The sequence below is a fragment of the Tachyglossus aculeatus genome, chromosome 14 (genome assembly GCF_015852505.1).
Source record: "Tachyglossus aculeatus isolate mTacAcu1 chromosome 14, mTacAcu1.pri, whole genome shotgun sequence".
Taxonomy (NCBI): domain Eukaryota; kingdom Metazoa; phylum Chordata; class Mammalia; order Monotremata; family Tachyglossidae; genus Tachyglossus; species Tachyglossus aculeatus.
In genome coordinates this window covers 54,390,391-54,409,219 of record NC_052079.1, presented here as the reverse complement: position 1 = coordinate 54,409,219, position 18,829 = coordinate 54,390,391, and the positions used below count along the sequence as shown (strand labels likewise).

Sequence of the window (18,829 nt, the reverse complement as noted above, 5' to 3'; positions counted from 1 at the left end):
GTGGCTGAGCCCCAACTTGGTGACCCCCCTGCCAACCCCCAGCCCGGACCGGCCCTCACACATGAGCTCGTAGCTGTCCCGGTACTTCTCCAGGCAGTACTGCTCTGCCAAGGCCCGCAGGTAGCTCTGCTCTTTCTTCCACGTTGCGTCCTGGCCCTCCTCCCCTTCTTCGGTCTCCGCCTCGGCCCCTCGGGGTCCTCCAGGGTCCTCCAGCTGAAAAGCACCAAGCCCCATCGATCCGGAGAGGTTCCCCCCAACCCGGCCCAGCTGGGGGTGGGGAGGACGGTCCAGCCCAGCCCCTGCCCTGGGCAGGGAGTGGGGTGCGACTGGAAGTTGGGAGCCCGGAATCGCCCACTCTTTTCCCTGAACTGCCTATTAGTAATGGATGGAGCAGGGCGGAGGAGTAGGAAAAGGGGGAGACGAGGGGAGAGCAAACCATTCATTCGTTGGATCGTAATTACTGAGCGCTTGTCGTGTGCGAAGCACCGTACTAAGCGCTTGGACTGGGACTTGTACTTCCCAAGAGCTTAGTACAGTGCTCTGCACATAGTAAGCGCTCAATAAACACGATTGATGATGATGATGAGGAGGGAACTGTCCTGGCGGCTAACGGAGCACCGCACTGGGCGCTTTCTGGGCACAGACCATCGTTCTGAGTTCACAGTGGGAACGGGGGCCGGTGCTGAGCACTTTCTGAGTTCACAGTGGGAGCGGGGGCCTGTGCTGAGCACCTAGGGGGCACGACCCCCCCCCCCCCAAAACTCACGGGGGGACTTGACAGCTTATAAAGGGAGGCATAACGGTAGCCGGTAGTACAGTGCTCTGCACACAGTAAGTGCTCAATAAATACGATTGATGATGATGATGATGAGGGAACTGTCCTGGCGGCTAACGGAGCACCGCACTGGGCACTTTCTGGGCACAGAGCATCGTTCTGAGTTCACAGTGGGAACGGGGGCCGGTGCTGAGCACTTTCTGAGTTCACAGTGGGAGCGGGGGCCTGTGCTGAGCACCTGGGGGGCACGACCCCCCCCAAAACTCACGGGGGGACTTGACAGCTTATAAAGGGAGGCATAACGGTAGCCAGTAGTACAGTGCTCTGCACACAGTAAGCGCTCAATAAATACGATTGATGATGAGTCGGATACCTTGGGGGCAGGGGGCTGATTCGGGGAGAGGTCTTCACTCTCGTCACCGGTCGGCACTGCAATTACAACAGACGGTAGGTCTGGGGTCCATCTCTCCCAGAGAGTCCACCCCCTGCCATGTTTCTGTTGCGGGAGGTGGGAGAAAACCGGCTCCAGAGAGCTGCTCAGTCCCCCGGAGCCCCCTGGCACGTGCCCAGCGGACCCACCTGCCCGGGGGGAGCCCCCGCCCACTGGAGCTGCTCACCTGGTTCAGCCGTTGCCCCCGAGGTGCTGCCGGACGCCGGCCCCTCTGCCTTTAGAGCAGATTCTCGGGGGCCCCGCCCCTCATCCGCCGCCCCCCGGCTACTTGTGTCACACGGCTGGACGGAGGAGTCAGGATCCGGAGCGCCGTCTACGGAGAGGGTCCGCTCCCCTAGCTGAGCGCTGGCCCGGGACGGGAGCCCGCGGGCTCTGGCGGGGGCCGCCTCAGACACGTGGATCCCGACTCGGACGGCGGCGGCGGAAGCGTGTCCGTGGACGCTCCACCGTGGCCGGGCGGGGGCCGCCTCGGACACGTAGTCCCCGACCTTGATGTTGGCATCGGAGGCGTGCCCGTGGACGTTCCACCGGGGCCTGGCAGGGACCACCTCGGACACGTACTCCCCGACTTTGATGTTGGCATCGGAGGCGTGCCCGTGGACACTCCACCTGGGTCTGGCGGAGGCCGCCTCGGACATGTAGTCCCCGACCTTGATGTTGGCATCGGAGGCGTGCCCGTGGATGTTCCACCGGGGCCTGGAAGGGACCACCTCGGACACGTACTCCCCGACTTTGATGTTGGCATCGGAGGCGTGCCCATGGACGCTCCACCTGGGTCTGGCGGGGGCCGCCTCGGACACGTTCTCTCCCACTCTGATGCTGGCGTCAGATACGTGCCCAAAGACGTTCCACCGGGGCCTGGCGGAGGCCACCTCGGACACGTAGTCCCCGACCCTGATGTTGGCATCGGAGACGTGCCCGTGGAGGCTCCCCCGAGGCCGAGAGGCCCCCGCGTCCGCGGCGTACCCTCCCGCTTCCGAGCGGGCGGCCGCGCCGGGGCCGTTCCAGTGCGGCCGGGCGCCCTGGACCTCGGACGGGCCTTCCCCGACCCGGATGCGGGAGCCCGAGGGGTGGCCAGGAGGGTCGGGGACCGGCCGGGCAGCCTCCCCACAGGCGGCCCCCGGGCTCGGGGGGGGCACCCGCCGTCGGCCGCAGGACGGAGCTGAAATCGTAGTCCACCTCCCGAGAGCCTTCCGGCGCCTCTCCATCCCCGGTTGGTGCCGGTGCCGGAGTCGGGCCCGTGCCAACGGCCTGCAGAGCGTCCTCGAGCCGTGGGACTGGGATTGGGGCCTGGGCCTGGGCCGGGCCCGGAAGGAAGTCGCTCAGGTTGAGGCTGGAGTCGGAGGCGGGCAGAGCCCCCTCTGCAGCGGCCTCCTCTGCCTCCGGAGTGTGAACGGCGGCCGGGGTGGCAGGGGAGGGCAGTGAGAGCTGCCCGGGGTGCCCCGCGGGCTCGAGGCCAGCGGGCAGGGTCTAAAACACAAGCAAATTGTGCAAGGGTTTCGCCCGAGCCCAGGGGAGCTTCCCACGCTCGCCTCCTCCCTCCCAGCCCGGATCAAAGCAGTGAGACCATCGGGAGGCGAGAGCAAACTCCCCACAGCTCCTTTGGGCATCGGCGGAGCCTGAAAATGATGTCGCAAGAGGGATCCCAGCCCGGAAGGCCCCTCCGGCAACCCCCGGCCCCAGTTCTAGACTGTGAGCCCGTTGTTGGGTAGGGCCCGTCCCTCTATGTTGCCAACTTGTTCTTCCCAAGCGCTTAGTACAGTGCTCTGCACACAGTAAGCGCTCAATAAATACGACCGAATGAATGAAGAGGCTCAGCCCTGGTCCGCTGCACCCCGTCCGCCCAGCCGGACGGGGCGGGCACCCACCTGAGGAGCCAAGGCCGGTCCTTCCCCGGCCGGGCCGGCCGCCCCCTCAGGCTCCGATCCACCCGGGGCCTCTCCTTGAGCAACGCTGTCGAGCATTTCCTGAAATCCAAAACCCGCCAGAGGGACGGGAGCCGATCAGCCTGGAGCGCAGTAGCTGGACAGACAGACAGGCACACACACACACACTTTCACAACACCCCGCCACACACAAACCTGCCGCAGAGACAGGAGACAGTCAGCCTGGAGCCCAAAAACTGGACGGGCAGATACACATACCTAAGCCATCAGGCAAAAACTCCTCACCCTGGGCTTCAAGGCCGTCCATCCCCTCGCCCCCTCCAACCTCACCTCCCTTCTCTCCTTCTCCAGCCCAGCCCGCACCCTCCGCTCCTCAGCCACCGCTAACCCCCTCACTGGGCCTCATTCTCACCCGTCCCACCGTCGACCCCCGGCCCACATCCTCCCCCCGGCCCGGAATGCCCTCCCTCCGCAAATCCGCCAAGCTAGCTCTCTTCCACCCTTCAAAGCCCTACTGAGAGCTCACCTCCTCCAGGAGGCCTTCCCACACTCAGCCCCCTCCTTCCTCTCCCTCTCCTCCCCCTCCCCATCCCCCCCCGCCTCACCTCCTTCCCCTCCCCACAGCACCTGTATATATGTTTGTACAGATTTATTACTCTATTTTACTTGTACATATTTATTCTATTTATTTTATTTTGTTAATATGTTTTGTTTTGTTCTCTGTTTCCCCCTTCTAGACTGTGAGCCCGCTGTTGGGTAGGGACCGTCTCTAGATGTTGCCAACTTGGACTTCCCAGGAGGCCTTCCCAGACTGAGCCTCCTCCTTCCTCTCCCCCTCATCCCCCTCTCCAACCCCGCCATCTTACCTCCTTCCCTTCCCCACAGCACCTGTATATATATGTTTGTACATATTTATTACTCTATTTATTCATTTATTTTACTTGTACATATCTATTCTATTTATTTTATTTTGTTAATACATTTGGTTTTGTTCTCTGTCTCCCCCTTCTAGACTGTGAGCCCACTGTTGGGTAGGGACTGTCTCTAGATGTTGCCAACTTGTACTTCCCAAGCGCTTAGTCCAGTGCTCTGCACACAGTAAGCGCTCAATAAATATGATTGATTGACTGATTGATTGATGTGGCCAACTTGGACTTCCCAAGCACTTAGTCCAGTGCTCTGCGCACAGTAAGTGCTCAATAAATACGATTGAATGAATGAATGAATGAATGAACATACATACACCACACCCGCCTCACAAACCTGCCACAGAGATGGGAATCGTTCAACCCGGAACTCAGTAGCTGGGTGGACGGACGGACACACACATACACCCTCTCCACCGCCCCCCTACCCCCGACACAAAACCGCCAAAGAGATAAAATAATAATAATAATGATGGTATTTGTTGAGCGCTTACTATGTGCCAAGCACTGTTCTAAGCGCTGGGGGGATACAAGGCGATCAGGTTGTCCCACGTGGGGCTCACAGTCTTCATCATTTTACAGATGAGGTAACTGAGGCCCAGAGAAGTGAAGTGACTTGCCCAAAGTCACCCAGCTGACAATTGGCAATTGTCAAATTGACAATTTGAACCCATGACCTCCGACTCCAAAGCCAGTCAGAATGAAGCCCGGGAACTAGATGGACAGACAGACACACACAAAACCCCCCCAAACACAAACCGGCCACAGACCCTGGAGCCGGTCAGCTCAGAGCTCAGTAGCTGGACGGACACACACACACACACACACACACACACACACACACACACACACACACAGAGACAACACCTCACGCACAAAAACCTTCCACACACACAGGAGCCGTTTAGCCCGGAGGTCGGTAGCTGGACAGACGGACAGACACGCACACCCACACACAACACCCCCCTCCCAACACAAACCTGCCACAGAGACAGGAGCCCGTCAGCTCAGAGCTCAGTAGCTGGACAGACACACACACACACACACAGACAACACCGCATGCACAAAAACCTTCCACACATACAGGAGCCGTTTAGCCCGGAGGTCGGTAGCCGGACAGACGGACGGACACGCACACCCACACACAACACCCCCCTCCCAACACAAACCTGCCACAGAGAAAGGAGCCAGTCAGCCTAGACTTCAGCAGATACACCCCCCGACACACACAAGAAAACCCCCCAAAACCACTACCCGCCCCTCTCCCCAGAGACGGAAGTCGGTCAGCCTGAAGCTCAGTCGCTGGACAGATAGACACACACATTCATTCATTCATTCATTCATTCAATCGTATTTATTCACTCCCCACAAACCAACTAGAGAGACAGAAGCCAGTCAGCTTGGTGCTCAGTAACCGCAGAGACCGTCTCTCAGTCTCGCTCTCGCTCTCTCCCCATCCCCGCCCACTCGCTGGACGCTACCTCATCAATCATCATCAATCGTATTTATTGAGCGCTTACTGTGTGCAGAGCACTGTACTAAGCGCTTGGGAAGTACAAGTTGGCAACATATAGAGACAGTCCCTACCCAGAAGTGGGCTCACAATCTAAAAGGGAGAGACAGAGAACAAAACCAAACATACTAACAAAATAAAATAAATAGAATAGATATGTACAAGTAAAATAAATAGAGTAATAAATATGTATAAAATATATATACAGGTGCTGTGGGAAGGGAAGGAGGTAAGATGGGGGGGATGGAGAGGGGGACGAGGGGGAGAGGAAGGAAGGGGCTCAGTCTGGGAAGGCCTCCTGGAGGAGGTGAGCTCTCAGCAGGGCCTTGAAGGGAGGAAGAGAGCTAGCTTGGCGGATGGGCAGAGGGATTGGGGGCATTCCAGGCCCGGGGGATGATGTGGGCCGGGGGTCGATGGCGGGACAGGCGAGAACGAGGCCTAACGGTGAGGAGATTAGCGGTGGAGGAGCAGAGGGTGCAGGCTGGGCTGGAGAAGGAGAGAAGGGAGGTGAGGTAGGAGGGGGCGAGGTGATGGACAGCCTTGAAGCCCAGGGTGAGGAGTTTCTGCCTGATGCGCAGATTGATTGGTAGCCATTGGAGGTTTTTGAGGAGGAGAGTAATATGCCCAGAGCATTTCTGGACAAAGATAATCCAGGCAGCAGCATGAAGTATGGAAGTACCTGAATTCGTTTCTGGTCGGCGAGCAGGAAGCTGAGCCGGGCGGCGTCCAATCTGTGGCGCTGGACGGCCCAGAGGGCCCGCTGCTCCCGCCCGGCGGCCTCGGCCGACAGCTTGCCGTAGCGCTCCATCAGCTCCTGCCTGGACGGGACCGGGAAACGGACCGTGAGTCCCTTCGACGCACACTGAGAGCTTAACAAATACCATTCCAAAAAAAAAGGGAAAAAGTTCCCTGCCCAAATCCACCTCCTCCAGGAGGCCTTCCTGAGTAACCCCCACCTCCCGGCTCACGTCAGTCCACCGCCCGCCCTCGGTTCTCCTTTGACTCCCTCGGCGCTTCGCATCTAGTAAGCACTCAACAAAAGCCATATTCAATCAATAGTAAATATTCCCAACTTGTACTTCCCAAGCGCTTAGTACAGTGCTCTGCACACAGTAAGCGCTCAATAAATACGACTGAATGAATGAATGAATGAATTCAATCAATTCATACTTTATTTGCTGCCCGATTTTTGCTGCCTTTTAGCGTTTGTATCTGTTCTCACTTGGTTCTCTAGACTGCAAGCTCATTGTGGGCAGGGAATTTTTCCAGAAACTCGGTTACACTGTTCTGTTGTGCTCTCCCAGAGTACTCACGCAGAGATCAATGAACGCTGTTGCTGTTTATGAACTGGAGGTGATGAATTCAACAAACTAATAGGCTGTCATTATTATTATTAATAATAATAATAATGGCATTTCTTAAGCGCTTACTATGTGCAAAGCACTGTCCTAAGCGCTGGGGAGGTTACCAGGTGATCAGGTTGCCCCACGGGGGGCTCACAGTCTTAATCCCCATTTTACAGATGAGGGAACTGAGGCCCAGAGAAGTGAAGTGACTTGCCCGAAGTCACACAGCTGACAACTGGCGGAGCCGGGATTTGAACCCGTGACCTCTGACTCCAAAGCCCGGGCTCTTTTCCACTGAGCCACGCTGCTTCTCTATTAACCTTCTAGACTGTGAGCCCGCTGTTGGGTAGGGACTGTCTCTATATGTTGCCAGCTTGTACTTCCCAAGCGCTTAGTACAGTGCTCTGCACACAGTAAGCGCTCAATAAATACAATTGATTGATTGATTGATTAACCACAAATGGGCCTTTGAGAGAGAGAGAGAGACAACAATCTAAGGGGGAATTTACAGTTTATTCCCGTGCGAGTCAAAGGCGATAAGGGTGGTCTCTGAAATCCGGTCGCAGGGACCAACTGCCTGCTCTGACTGCCAGAAAAGACAGAAACTCGCTACCAAACGCCCGCTTACAAACCAGGATCAAGCCACAAACTTCCCTTTTCCCTCTCCCGGAACCCGGAACAGCTTCAAAGCGACCTCATTCATTCAATCGTATTTACTGAGCGCTTCCTGTGTGCAGAGCACTGGACTAAGCGCTTGGGAAGTCCAAGTTGGCAGCATCTAGAGACGGTCCCTACCCAACAGTGGGCTCACAGTCGAGAAGGGGGAGACGGAGAACAAAACCAAACAGATTAACAGAATAAAATCAATAGAATAAATACGTGCAAATAAAATAGAGTAATAAACACGTCGCCAGTCGGCCTGGCTCCGTTGGTTCTCCGGATGTGGGTTCTCCTGTGCCTGCTTTCTGACGGCCCCCAACCCCCCCTCCTCTAGGGTCCTTATTAAAGTGCTTACTATGTGCCAACCGCTGTTCTAAGTCCCGGGGTAGCTAGAAGTTAATCGGGTTGGACCCAGTCCCCGTCCCAAACTCTCAGCCCTCATTTTACGGATGAGCCGAGATGGACCCAGTCCCCGCCCCGAACTCTTAGCCCTCATTTTACGGATGAGCCGAGGCCCAGAGAAGTGAAGTGACTTGCCCGAGGTCACACAGCAGACGAGTGGTGGAACTGGGATTAGAACCCAGGTCATCATTCATTCATTCGCATTTATTGAGCGCTTACTGTGTGCAGAGCACTGGACTAAGCGCTTGGGAAGTCCAAGTTGGCAACATCTAGAGACGGTCCCTACCCAACAGTGGGCTCACAGTCTAGAAGCGGGAGACAAAGAACAAAACAAAACATATTAACAAAATAAAATAAATAGAAGAAATATGTACAAAGAAAATAGAGTAATAAATACGTACAAACATATTCATTCATTCATTCATTCAATCGCATTTATTAAGTGCTTACTGTGTGCACAGCACTGTACTAAGCGCTTGGGAAGTCCAAGTTGGCAACATATAGAGATGGTCCTTACCCAACAGCGGGCCCGGGCTGTAGCCACGAAGCCACGCTGCTTCTCTAGGGGACACGGGGCTGGTTGCTTTGCCACGAGGAAACGCTGAAGAGCGGGGGGATTTTGCTTCCTAGATTTCCACTGGCAAAATCATTTAGCTCGGTTACCCTCCTGCCAACCGTCACCATTATTATATTACTAACTCAGTTTTCCCATTTGTGAATGAGCCGTATAAGTGGAATAAGCAAGCAAAAGCGCTTTAAAAACAAAAACCAGTTATTCCGTAAATACTGTCAAGGAAGTGCCCAGGTTTTCAGGGGTCTGCACGTCAAAAACTGCTAAGCATTTAGATCATGAGGATCATTTATCATAGATCATTAGATCATTTCATGATCATTATCATAGATCATTTATTACTCTATTTATTTATTTATCTTACTTGTACATATCTATTCTATTTATTTTATTTTGTTAGTATGTTTGGTTTTGTTCTCTGTCTCCCCCTTCTAGACTGTGAGCCCGCTGTTGGGTAGGGACTGTCTCTATGTGTTGCCGACTTGTACTTCCCAAGCGCTTAGTACAGTGCTCTGCACACAGTAAGCGCTCAATAAATACGATTGCTCGTCCCCCTCTCCATCCCCCCCTTCTTACCTCCTTCCCTTCCCCACGGCACCTGTATATATGTTTGTACATATTTATTACTCTATTTATTTATTTATTTTACTTGTACATATCTATTCTATTTATTTTATTTTGTTAGTATGTTTGGTTTTGTTCTCTGTCTTCCCTTTTTAGACTGTGAGCCCACTGTTGGGTAGGGACTGTCTCTATATGCTGCCAATTTGTACTTCCCAAGCGCTTAGTACAGTGCTCTGCACATAGTAAGTGCTCAACAGATACGATTGATGATGATTGATTGATTGATTGATGAGGAAACTTTCTTTCATCCAGGGTGTCCTTTCTGAATCCCCATCCACCCCTACCCTTCTTTTTTATTTTTTAAATCGTTTTTGTTAGGCACTTACTATGTGCCGGGTACTGCACTGAGTACCGGGATAGATGCAACCTCGTCAGGTTGGACACAGATCATTTAATTCTATCAGTTCTGACGATTCTGACACCTTTCTATATGTTTTGTTGTCTTTCTTCCCCTTCTGGACTGTGAGCCCGTTGTTGGGTAGGGACCGTGTCTGTATGTTGCCGACTTGGACTTCCCAAGCGCTTAGTACAGTGCTGTGCACACAGTAAGCGCTCAATAAATACGATTGAATGAATGAATGAACCGTCAAGAGTGGCATTCTCTACAAACCGCCCCCGCCACCTCTATCACTCGGAGACGAGCGGCTCTATTAACCGGCAACAACAAAACTTGAAAAAGAATCGAGCTTTCGACGTGTCTCCCCTCACGGAGCCTCCACCCTCCCTGGGGCAGAATGGGATTTTCTGAGAGCTTTTCTGAACGGCTCCCTCCTAGACTGTGAGCCCGTTGTTGGGTAGGGACCGCCTCTATATGTTGCCGACTTGGACTTCCCAAGCGCTTACTACAGTGCTCTGCACACAGTAAGCGCTCAATAAATACGACTGAATGAATGAGAGAGCCAGGCTTCTTGGGGAGGGTGTGGGAGGGATGTGGGAGAAGCAGCGTGCCTCAGTGGAAAGAGCATAGGCTCAAATCCCGGCTCCGCCAATTGTCAGCTTTGCAACCTTGGGCAAGTCACTTAACTTCTCTGTGCCTCAGTTCCCTCATCTGTAAAATGGGGATTCATCAATCAATCAATCAATCAATCGTATTTATTGAGCGCTTACTGTGTGCAGAGCACTGTACTAAGAGCTTGGGAAGTACAAGTTGGCAACATATGGAGACAGTCCCTACCCAACAGTGGGCTCACAGTCTAAAAAGGGGGAGACAGAGAACAAAACCAAACATACTAACAAAATAAAATAAATAGAATAGATATGTACAATTAAAATAAATAAATAAAGTAATAAATATGTACAAACATATATACATATATACAGGTGCTGTAGGGAAGGGAAGGAGGTAAGATGGGGGGGATGGAGAGGGGGACAAGGGGGAGAGGAAGATTAAGACTGTGAGCCCCACGTGGGACAACCTGATCGCCTTGTATTCCCCCTCCAGTGCTTAGAACAGTGCTTTGCACATAGTAAGCGCTTAACAAATGCCATCATCATCTGGAAAATGGGGATTAAAACTGTGAGCACCCCCCGCCCCGGGACAACCTGATCACCTTGTAACCTCCCCAGCGCTTAGAACAGTGCTTTGCACGTAGGAAGCGCTTAACAAATACCATCGTTATTATTGTTATGTGGGGGAGGAAGAGGAGGGCAGGGGGAGGAGGGCGACGGAGAGGGTCCGTCCCACGCCCCTCACCTTGCCTTCCTTTCCAACTCCTCTTCCAAGGCCTTCAGCCGGCTCTCCCGCTCCCGCAGCTCCCGGGCGTAGCCGAAATCGTCGTCCGCCTCCTCTTGCTTGGCCGCCAGCCGACGCTACGGTGACAATCACTCAATCAATCGTGTTTATTGAGCGCTTACTGTGTGCAGCGCTTGGGAAGTCCAAGTTGGCAACATCTAGAGACGGTCCCTACCCAACAGCGGGCTCACAGTCTAAAAGGGGGAGACAGGGAACAAAACCAAACGTACTAACAAAATAAAATAAATAGAATAGATGTGTACAAGTAAAATAAATAGAGTAATAAATCTGTACAAACATATATACAGGTGCTGTGGGAAAGGGAAGGAGGTAAGATGAGGGGGATGGAGAGGGGGATGAGGGGGAGAGGAAGGAAGGGGCTGAGTCTGGGAAGGCCTCCTAGAGGAGGTGAGCTCTCAGTAGGGCCTTCATCATCAATCGTATTTATTGAGCGCTTACTATGTGCAGAGCACTGTACTAACGCTTGGGAAGTACAAATTGGCAACACATAGAGACAGTCCCTACCCAACAGTGGGCTCACAGTCTAAAAGGGGGAGACAGAGAACAAAACCAAACATACTAACAAAATAAAATAAATAGAATAGATATGTACAAGTAAAATAAATAAATAAACAAATAAATACAGTAATAAATATGTACAAACATATATACATATATACAGGTGCTGTGGGGAAGGGAAGGAGGTAAGAAGCGGGGGATGGAGAAGGGGACGAGGGGGAGAGGAAGGAAGGGGCTCAGTGTGGGAAGGCCTCCTGGAGGAGGTGAGCTCTCAGTAGGGCCTTCATCATCATCATCATCATCATCATCAATCGTATTTATTGAGCGCTTACTATGTGCAGAGCACTGTACTAAGCGCTTGGGAAGTCCAAACTGGCAACATATAGAGACAGTCCCTACCCAACAGTGGGCTCACAGTCTAAAAGGGGGAGACAGAGAACAAAACCAAACATACTAACAAAATAAAATAAATAGAATAGATATGGACAAGTAAAATAAATAGAGTAATAAGTACGTACAAACATATATACATATATACAGGTGCTGTGGGGAAGGGAAGGAGGTAAGGGGAGGGGGAGGAGGGGGAGAGGAAGGAAGGGGCTGAGTGTGGGAAGGCCTCCTGGAGGAGGTGAGCTCTACAGTAGGGCCTTGAAGGGAGGGAGAGAGCGAGCTGGGACTCTAGGACCCCGCCTGCGGCCGCCCCCCGCCCCGGATACCTCCCGGTCCCGTTCGAACTGCTCCTTCAGCTTCTGGAACTGGCGGCGCTTCTTGGCGTCCAGGGCCATCCTGGCGGCCGTCTGCCGATCTGAGGCCGGGGAAACGGCGGGTCAGCGCGCGGGCCCCGGGCGGGCAGAGCCCGAGCCCGGAGCCCGGCCGCCGGACTCACCGCTCACGGCCTTCAGGGCCTCCTTGGCGGCTTCGCGGGCGTGGGTGGCTAGCTCTTGCTTGGCGATGTCCATGCGCAGCCCCTGAAAGAGAGGCGGGGGAGCCCGCGGGGTCACCGTCTTGCCGCGAGGCAGGGTGGCAAGAGGCCTTCCCACACTGAGCCCCCTTTTTCCTCTCCTCCTCCCCATTGTACTTCCCAAGCGCTTAGTCCAGTGCTCTGCACACAGTAAGCGCTCAATAAATACGATTGATTGATTTTTTTTTTAATGGCATTTATTAAGCGCTTACTGTGTGCAGAGCACTGTTCTAAGCGCTGGGGAGGTTACAAGGAGATCAGGGTGTCCCACGGGGGGGCTCACAGTCTTAATCCCCATTTTACAGATGAGGGAACTGAGGCCCAGAGAAGTTAAGTGACTTGCCCAAAGTCACACAGCTGACAATTGGCAGAGCCGGGATTCGAACCCATGACCCTTGACTCCAAAGCCCGGGCTCTTTCCACTGAGCCATGCTGCTTCCCCTATTGAATTGATTGATTGATCCCCCCGCCCTACCTCCTTCCCCTCCCCACAGCACCTGTATTTATGTTTGCACAGATTTATTGCCCTATTTATTTTACTTGTACATATTTATGACTATTTTTTTATTAATGATGTGTATATAGCTATAATTCTATTTATTCTGATGGTATTGACACCTGTCTACTTGTTTTGTTGTCTGCCTCCCCCTTCTAGACTGTGAGCCCATTGCTGGGTAGGGACCGTCTCTATATGTTGCCAACTTGGACTTCCCAAGCGCTTAGTCCAGTGCTCTGCACACAGTAAGCGCTCAATAAATACGATTGATTGATTGATTGATCCCCCCGCCCTACCTCCTTCCCCTCCCCACAGCACCTGTATTTATGTTTGCACAGATTTATTGCCCTATTTATTTTACTTGTACATATTTACAACTCTATTTTTTTTATTAATGATGTGTATATAGCTATAATTCTATTTATTCTGATGGTACTGACACCTGTCTACTTGTTTTGTTGTCCGTCTCCCCTTTCTAGGCTGAGAGCCTGTTGTTGGGTAGGGACCGTCTCTATATGTTGCCAACTTGGACTTCACTAAGCGCTTAGCACAGTGCTCTGCACACAGTAAGCGCTCGATAAATGCAACTGAATGAATGAATAATCCCAGCTCTGCCATCTGTCTGCTGTGTGATTTGGGGCAAGTTGTTTCACTTCTCTGGGCCTCGGCTACCTCACTTGGAAAATGGGGACTAAAAGACTGTGTCCAGAGTAATTATTCTGCATCTACCCCTGCACTTAGTACAGGGCCCGGCAGAGAGTAAGTGCTTAACGAGCACCACAGCAAAAACCACAACTAGGTCGGCAAGTTGTTCCACTTCTTGTCAGCTGTGTGACTCTGGGCAAGTCACTTCACTTCTCTGGGCCTCATTTACCTCATCTGTAAAATGGGGATGAAGACTGTGAGCGCCCCATGGGGCAACCTCATCACCTTGTAACTTCTCCAGCGCTTAGAACAGTGCTTTGCACATAGTAAGCGCTTAATAAATGCCATTATTATTATTATTATTACCATTCTCTGGGCCTCGGCTACCTCACCTGGAAAATGGGGACTAAGATTGTGTCCAGAGTAATTATTTTGCATCTATCCCTGCACTTAGTACAGGGCCCGGCAGATAGTAAGTGCTTATCGAGCACCACAACAAAAGCCACAACTAGGTCGGCAAGTTGTTCCACTTCTTGTCAGCTGTGTGACTCTGGGCAAGTCACTTCACTTCTCTGGGCCTCATTTACGTCATCTGTAAAATGGGGATGAAGACTGTGAGCGCCCCACGGGACAACCTGATCACCTTGTAACTTCTCCAGCGCTTAGAACAGTGCTTTACATATAGTAAGCGCTTAATAAATGCCATTATTACTATTATTATCATTCTCTGGGCCTCGGCTACCTCACCTGGAAAATGGGGACTAAGACTGTGTCCAAAGTAATTATTCTCCATCTACCCCTGCACTTAGTACATGACCCAGCAGAGAGTAAGTGCTTAACGAGCACCACAACAAAAAACACAACTAGGTCGGCAAGTTGTTTCACTTCTCTGGGCCTCGGCTACCTCACCTGGAAAATGGGGACTAAGACTGTGTCCAGAGTAATTATTTTGCATCTACCCCTGCACTTAGTACAGTGCCCGGCAGATAGTAAGTGCTTAACGAGCACCACAACAAAAAACACAACTAGGTCAGCAAGTTGTTCCACTTCTTGTCAGCTGTGTGACTCTGGGCAAGTCACTTCACTTCTCTGGGCCTCATTTACCTCATCTGTAAAATGGGGATGAAGACTGTGAGCGCCCCATGGGGCAACCTCATCACCCTGTAACTTCTCCAGCGCTTAGAACAGTGCTTTGCACATAGTAAGCGCTTAATAAATGCCATTATTATTATTATTATCATTCTCTGGGCCTCGGCTACCTCACCTGGAAAATGGGGACTAAGACTGTGTCCAGAGTAGTTATTCTGCATCTACCCCTGCACTTAGTACAGGGCCCGGTAGATAGTAAGTGCTTAACGAGCTCTACAACAAAAACCACAACTAGGTCGACAAGTTGTTTCACTTCTCTGGGCCTCGGCTACCTCACCTGGAAAATGGGGACTAAGACCGTGTCCAGAGCATTTATTCTGCATCTACCCCTGCACTTAGTACAGTGCCCGGCAGATAGTAAGTGCTTAACGAGCACCACAACAAAAAACACAACTAGGTCGGCAAGTTGTTCCACTTCTTGTCAGCTGTGTGACTCTGGGCAAGTCACTTCACTTCTCTGGGCCTCATTTACCTCATCTGTAAAATGGGGATGAAGACTGTGAGCGCCCCACGGGACAACCTGATCACCTTGTAACTTCTCCAGCGCTTAGAACAGTGCTTTGCACACAGTAAGCGCTTAATAAATGCCATTATTATTATTATTCTCTGGGCCTCGGCTACCTCACCTGGAAAATGGGGACTGAGACTGTGTCCAGAGTAATTATTCTGCATCTACCCCTGCACTTAGTACAGGGCCCGGCAGAGAGTAAGTGCTTAACGAGCACCACAGCAAAAACCACAACTAGGTCGGCATGTTGTTTCACTTCTCTGGGCCTCGGCTACCTCACCTGGAAAATGGACTGTGAGCCCACTGTTGGGTAGGGACTGTCTCTGTATGTTGCCAATTTGTACTTCCCAAGCGCTTAGTACAGTGCTCTGCACATAGTAAGTGCTCAATAAATACGATTGATTGATTGATTGATAAGACTGTGTCCAGAGTAATTATTCTGCATCTACCTCTGCACTTAGTACAGGGCCCGGCAGAGAGTAAGTGCTTAACGAGCACCACAACAAAAACCACAACTAGGTCGGCAGGTTGTTTCACTTCTCTGGGCCTCGGCTACCTCACCTGGAAAATGGGGACTAAGACTGTGTCCAGAGTAATTATTTTGCACCTACCCCTACACTTAGTACAGTGCCCGGCAGAGAGTAAGTGCTTAACGAGCACCACAACAAAAACCACAACTACGTCGGCCCGTGGGTGAGACAAGGCGGAGGCGGGGGCACAAAGGAGAGCGCCCAGAGACCCAACCTGTTCACGGACACTGTGGCTGCTGATGGCGAAACTGGCAAGATCAGTAGGATTTGTACTTCCCAAGCGCTTAGTACAGTGCTCTGCACATAGTAAGCGCTCAATAAATACGATTGATGATGATGATGATAAATAAGCAAGCGTGGAGAACTCGCCTACACGCTGGGGTGACTGGGCTTATGTTCCAGTCCGTAAGCTCGCTGTGGACACGGAATGTGGCTATTATACTGTCGTGCTGTACTCTCCCAAGCGCTTAATACAGTGCTCTGCCATAGTAAGTGCTCAATAAATATGACCAATTGATTGATACTAAAAGCGGCTGATGGTAGGAAGGGGCAGCTGAGCCAGGGAAGGCCTCCTGGAGGAGGTGGCTCTTCAAAGAAGCCGTCTCTCACGTTTCTCGGCGGCGTTGTGTTGGTGATGGACCCCAAACTCCATTCCACCCTTCACCCCTAGCCTGGCAGAATTCCCCCCGCCGTCGTCAGGGAGGACGCCGGCGTTCCCGTTTCCGGACCTCTGGGTTCGCAGTTCCCGGAGAAGTGGGAGAACTTGAAGGCATCGAATTCAAATACCACTTCAATTTCTTCAGCGTCAACTTCAACGAAGATCTGTATGGCGGCGGCCTCGAGAGTCAGGCGCGGTTTGTGCCCGACTGCATTAAAATCATCCTGAACCTCTATAAGAACGTGAGCCCGTTTTCGGGTAGGGACCGTCTCTAGATGTTGCCAGCTTGGACTTCCCAAGTGCTTAGTCCAGTGCTCTGCACACAGTAAGCGCTCCATAAATATGATTGAATGAATGAATGAATATGTTTTACTTGTACATATTTATTCTATTGATTTTATTTGGTTAATATGTTTTGTTTTGTTCTCTGTCTCCCCCTTCTCAACTGTGAGCCCGCTGTTGGGTAGGGACCGTCTCTAGATGTTGCCAGCTTGGACTTCCCAAGCGCTTAGTCCAGTGTTCTGCACACAGTAAGCGCTCCATCAATACGAATGAAAGAATGAATGAATTTATTTTACTTGTACATATTTATTCTATTTATTTTATTTGGTTTATAGGTTTTGTTTTGTTGCCTGTCTCCCCCTCTCGACTGTGAGCCCGCTGTTGGGTAGGGACCGTTTCTAGATGTTGCCAACTTGGACTTCCCAAGCGCTTAGTCCAGTGCTCTGCACACAGTAAGCGCTCCATCAATACGACTGAATGAATGAATGAATTTATTTTACTTGTACATATTTATTCTATTTATTTTATTTGGTTTGTAGGTTTGGTTTTGTTGTCTGTCTCCCCCTTCTCGACTGTGAGCCCGCTGTTGGGTAGGGACCGTCTCTAGATGTTGCCAACTTGGACTTCCCAAGCGCTTAGTCCAGTGCTCTGCACACAGTAAGCGCTCCATCAATACAACTGAATGAATGTATTCTACTTGTACATATTTATTCTATTTATTTTATTTGGTTTACAGGTTTGGTTTTGTTGTCTGTCTCCCCCTTCTCGACTGTGAGCCCGCTGTTGGGTAGGGACCGTCTCTAGATGTTGCCAACTTGGACTTCCCAAGCGCTTAGTCCAGTGCTCTGCACACAGTAAGCGCTCCATAAATATGATTGAATGAATGAATGAATGAATGAGACTCCGGGTATGTCCCAAAGCTTCCCAGATGGACGACTCCTGGGCAACAGGGAAGAGGTCCTGGTCCCGTCCGCTTTAGCCGGACCCTCTCTGGCCCCATGGTGGCTGCCCACCCTCCTGCTCCGGCCAGCGTGGCTCGGTGGAAAGAGCCCGGGCTTTGGAGTCGGAGGCCATGGGTTCAAATCCCGGCTCCGCCAATTGTCAGCTGTGTGACTTTGGGCAAGTCGCTTCACTTCTCTGGGCCTCAGTTCCCTCATCTGGAAAACGGGGATGAAGACTGAGAGCCCCACGGGGGACAACCTGATCACCTTGTAGCCTCCCCAGAGCTTAGAACAGTGCTTTGACATAGTAAGCGCTTAACGAATGCCATTATTATTATCATTATTATTATTATTTCAGTTCCCTCATCTGGAAAATGGGGATGAAGACTGAGAGCCCCACGGGGGACAACCTGATCACCTTGTAACCTCCCCAGTGCTTAGAACAGTGCTTTGACATAGTAAGCGCTTAACTAATGCCATTATTATTATTACTATTATTATCATGCACTCTCCGAAGTGCTTAACCCAGTGCTCTGCACGCAGTTGCCGCTTAATAAACAACACTGACTGATTGAAGTGCTTTGCACACAGTAAGCGCTTAATAAATGCCATTACTCTTATTATTATTGATCGCAGAAGAGGGGGGGCCCAGTCACAATAGAGGACGAGGCTGAGATCCTTACCCCAGAGCCCATTTGAGGGGACACCGGTCCATTCAATAGTCCACCCCCTCAATCTGGAACCCACTACCCGTAGAAGGCTGGGGAAGGTGGTGGTTTGTGATCAACGGGATCACCCCACTCCTGCACCCGTGTCCCGTTGGCTGGTTGTGCCTACGATCCGTTCTTACGCTTTCTCCCAAATAAAACAATAAATAACAAAAGTGGTATTTGTTGAGCTGTACCCAGCACTTTGCTGAGCTCTGGGATAGACGCAAGATAATCGGAAGTCGCTGTGACTCCCGAATTTGTCCCCTTTTCCTTCTTTCCTCAATCTGAGCATGATTTCATTGTCTGTCTTCCCTGTCACCTTTTAAGCTTCTGCAGGGACCACATCGACACCAACTCTCCTGGACTCTCCCAAGCACTCAGTACAGTGCCCTGCCCACTGTAGGCGTTCGATAAATAATATATCTTTTATGATTGATGGAATGATAGTAGCAGTGCCAGAACACCCCCGAAATCCAACGCCTTCTCTCCCCTTTTCATATATATATATTCATTCAATAGTATTTATTGAGCGCTTACTGTGTGC

General features: G+C 51.6%; 1 protein-coding gene across 1 annotated transcript in view; it reads right to left on the bottom strand.

The window, feature by feature from the left end:
* The window catches only part of TUBGCP6 (tubulin gamma complex associated protein 6), a 55,312-nt gene that overhangs the window by 9,021 nt on the left and 27,462 nt on the right, over window positions 1-18,829 (bottom strand). The window contains 9 exon segments of the mRNA XM_038756504.1: window positions 60-213; window positions 1,149-1,204; window positions 1,393-2,359; window positions 2,361-2,696; window positions 3,095-3,193; window positions 6,231-6,369; window positions 10,848-10,963; window positions 12,122-12,210; window positions 12,292-12,373. Coding sequence (XP_038612432.1) covers window positions 60-213; window positions 1,149-1,204; window positions 1,393-2,359; window positions 2,361-2,696; window positions 3,095-3,193; window positions 6,231-6,369; window positions 10,848-10,963; window positions 12,122-12,210; window positions 12,292-12,373 — 2,038 coding nt within the window.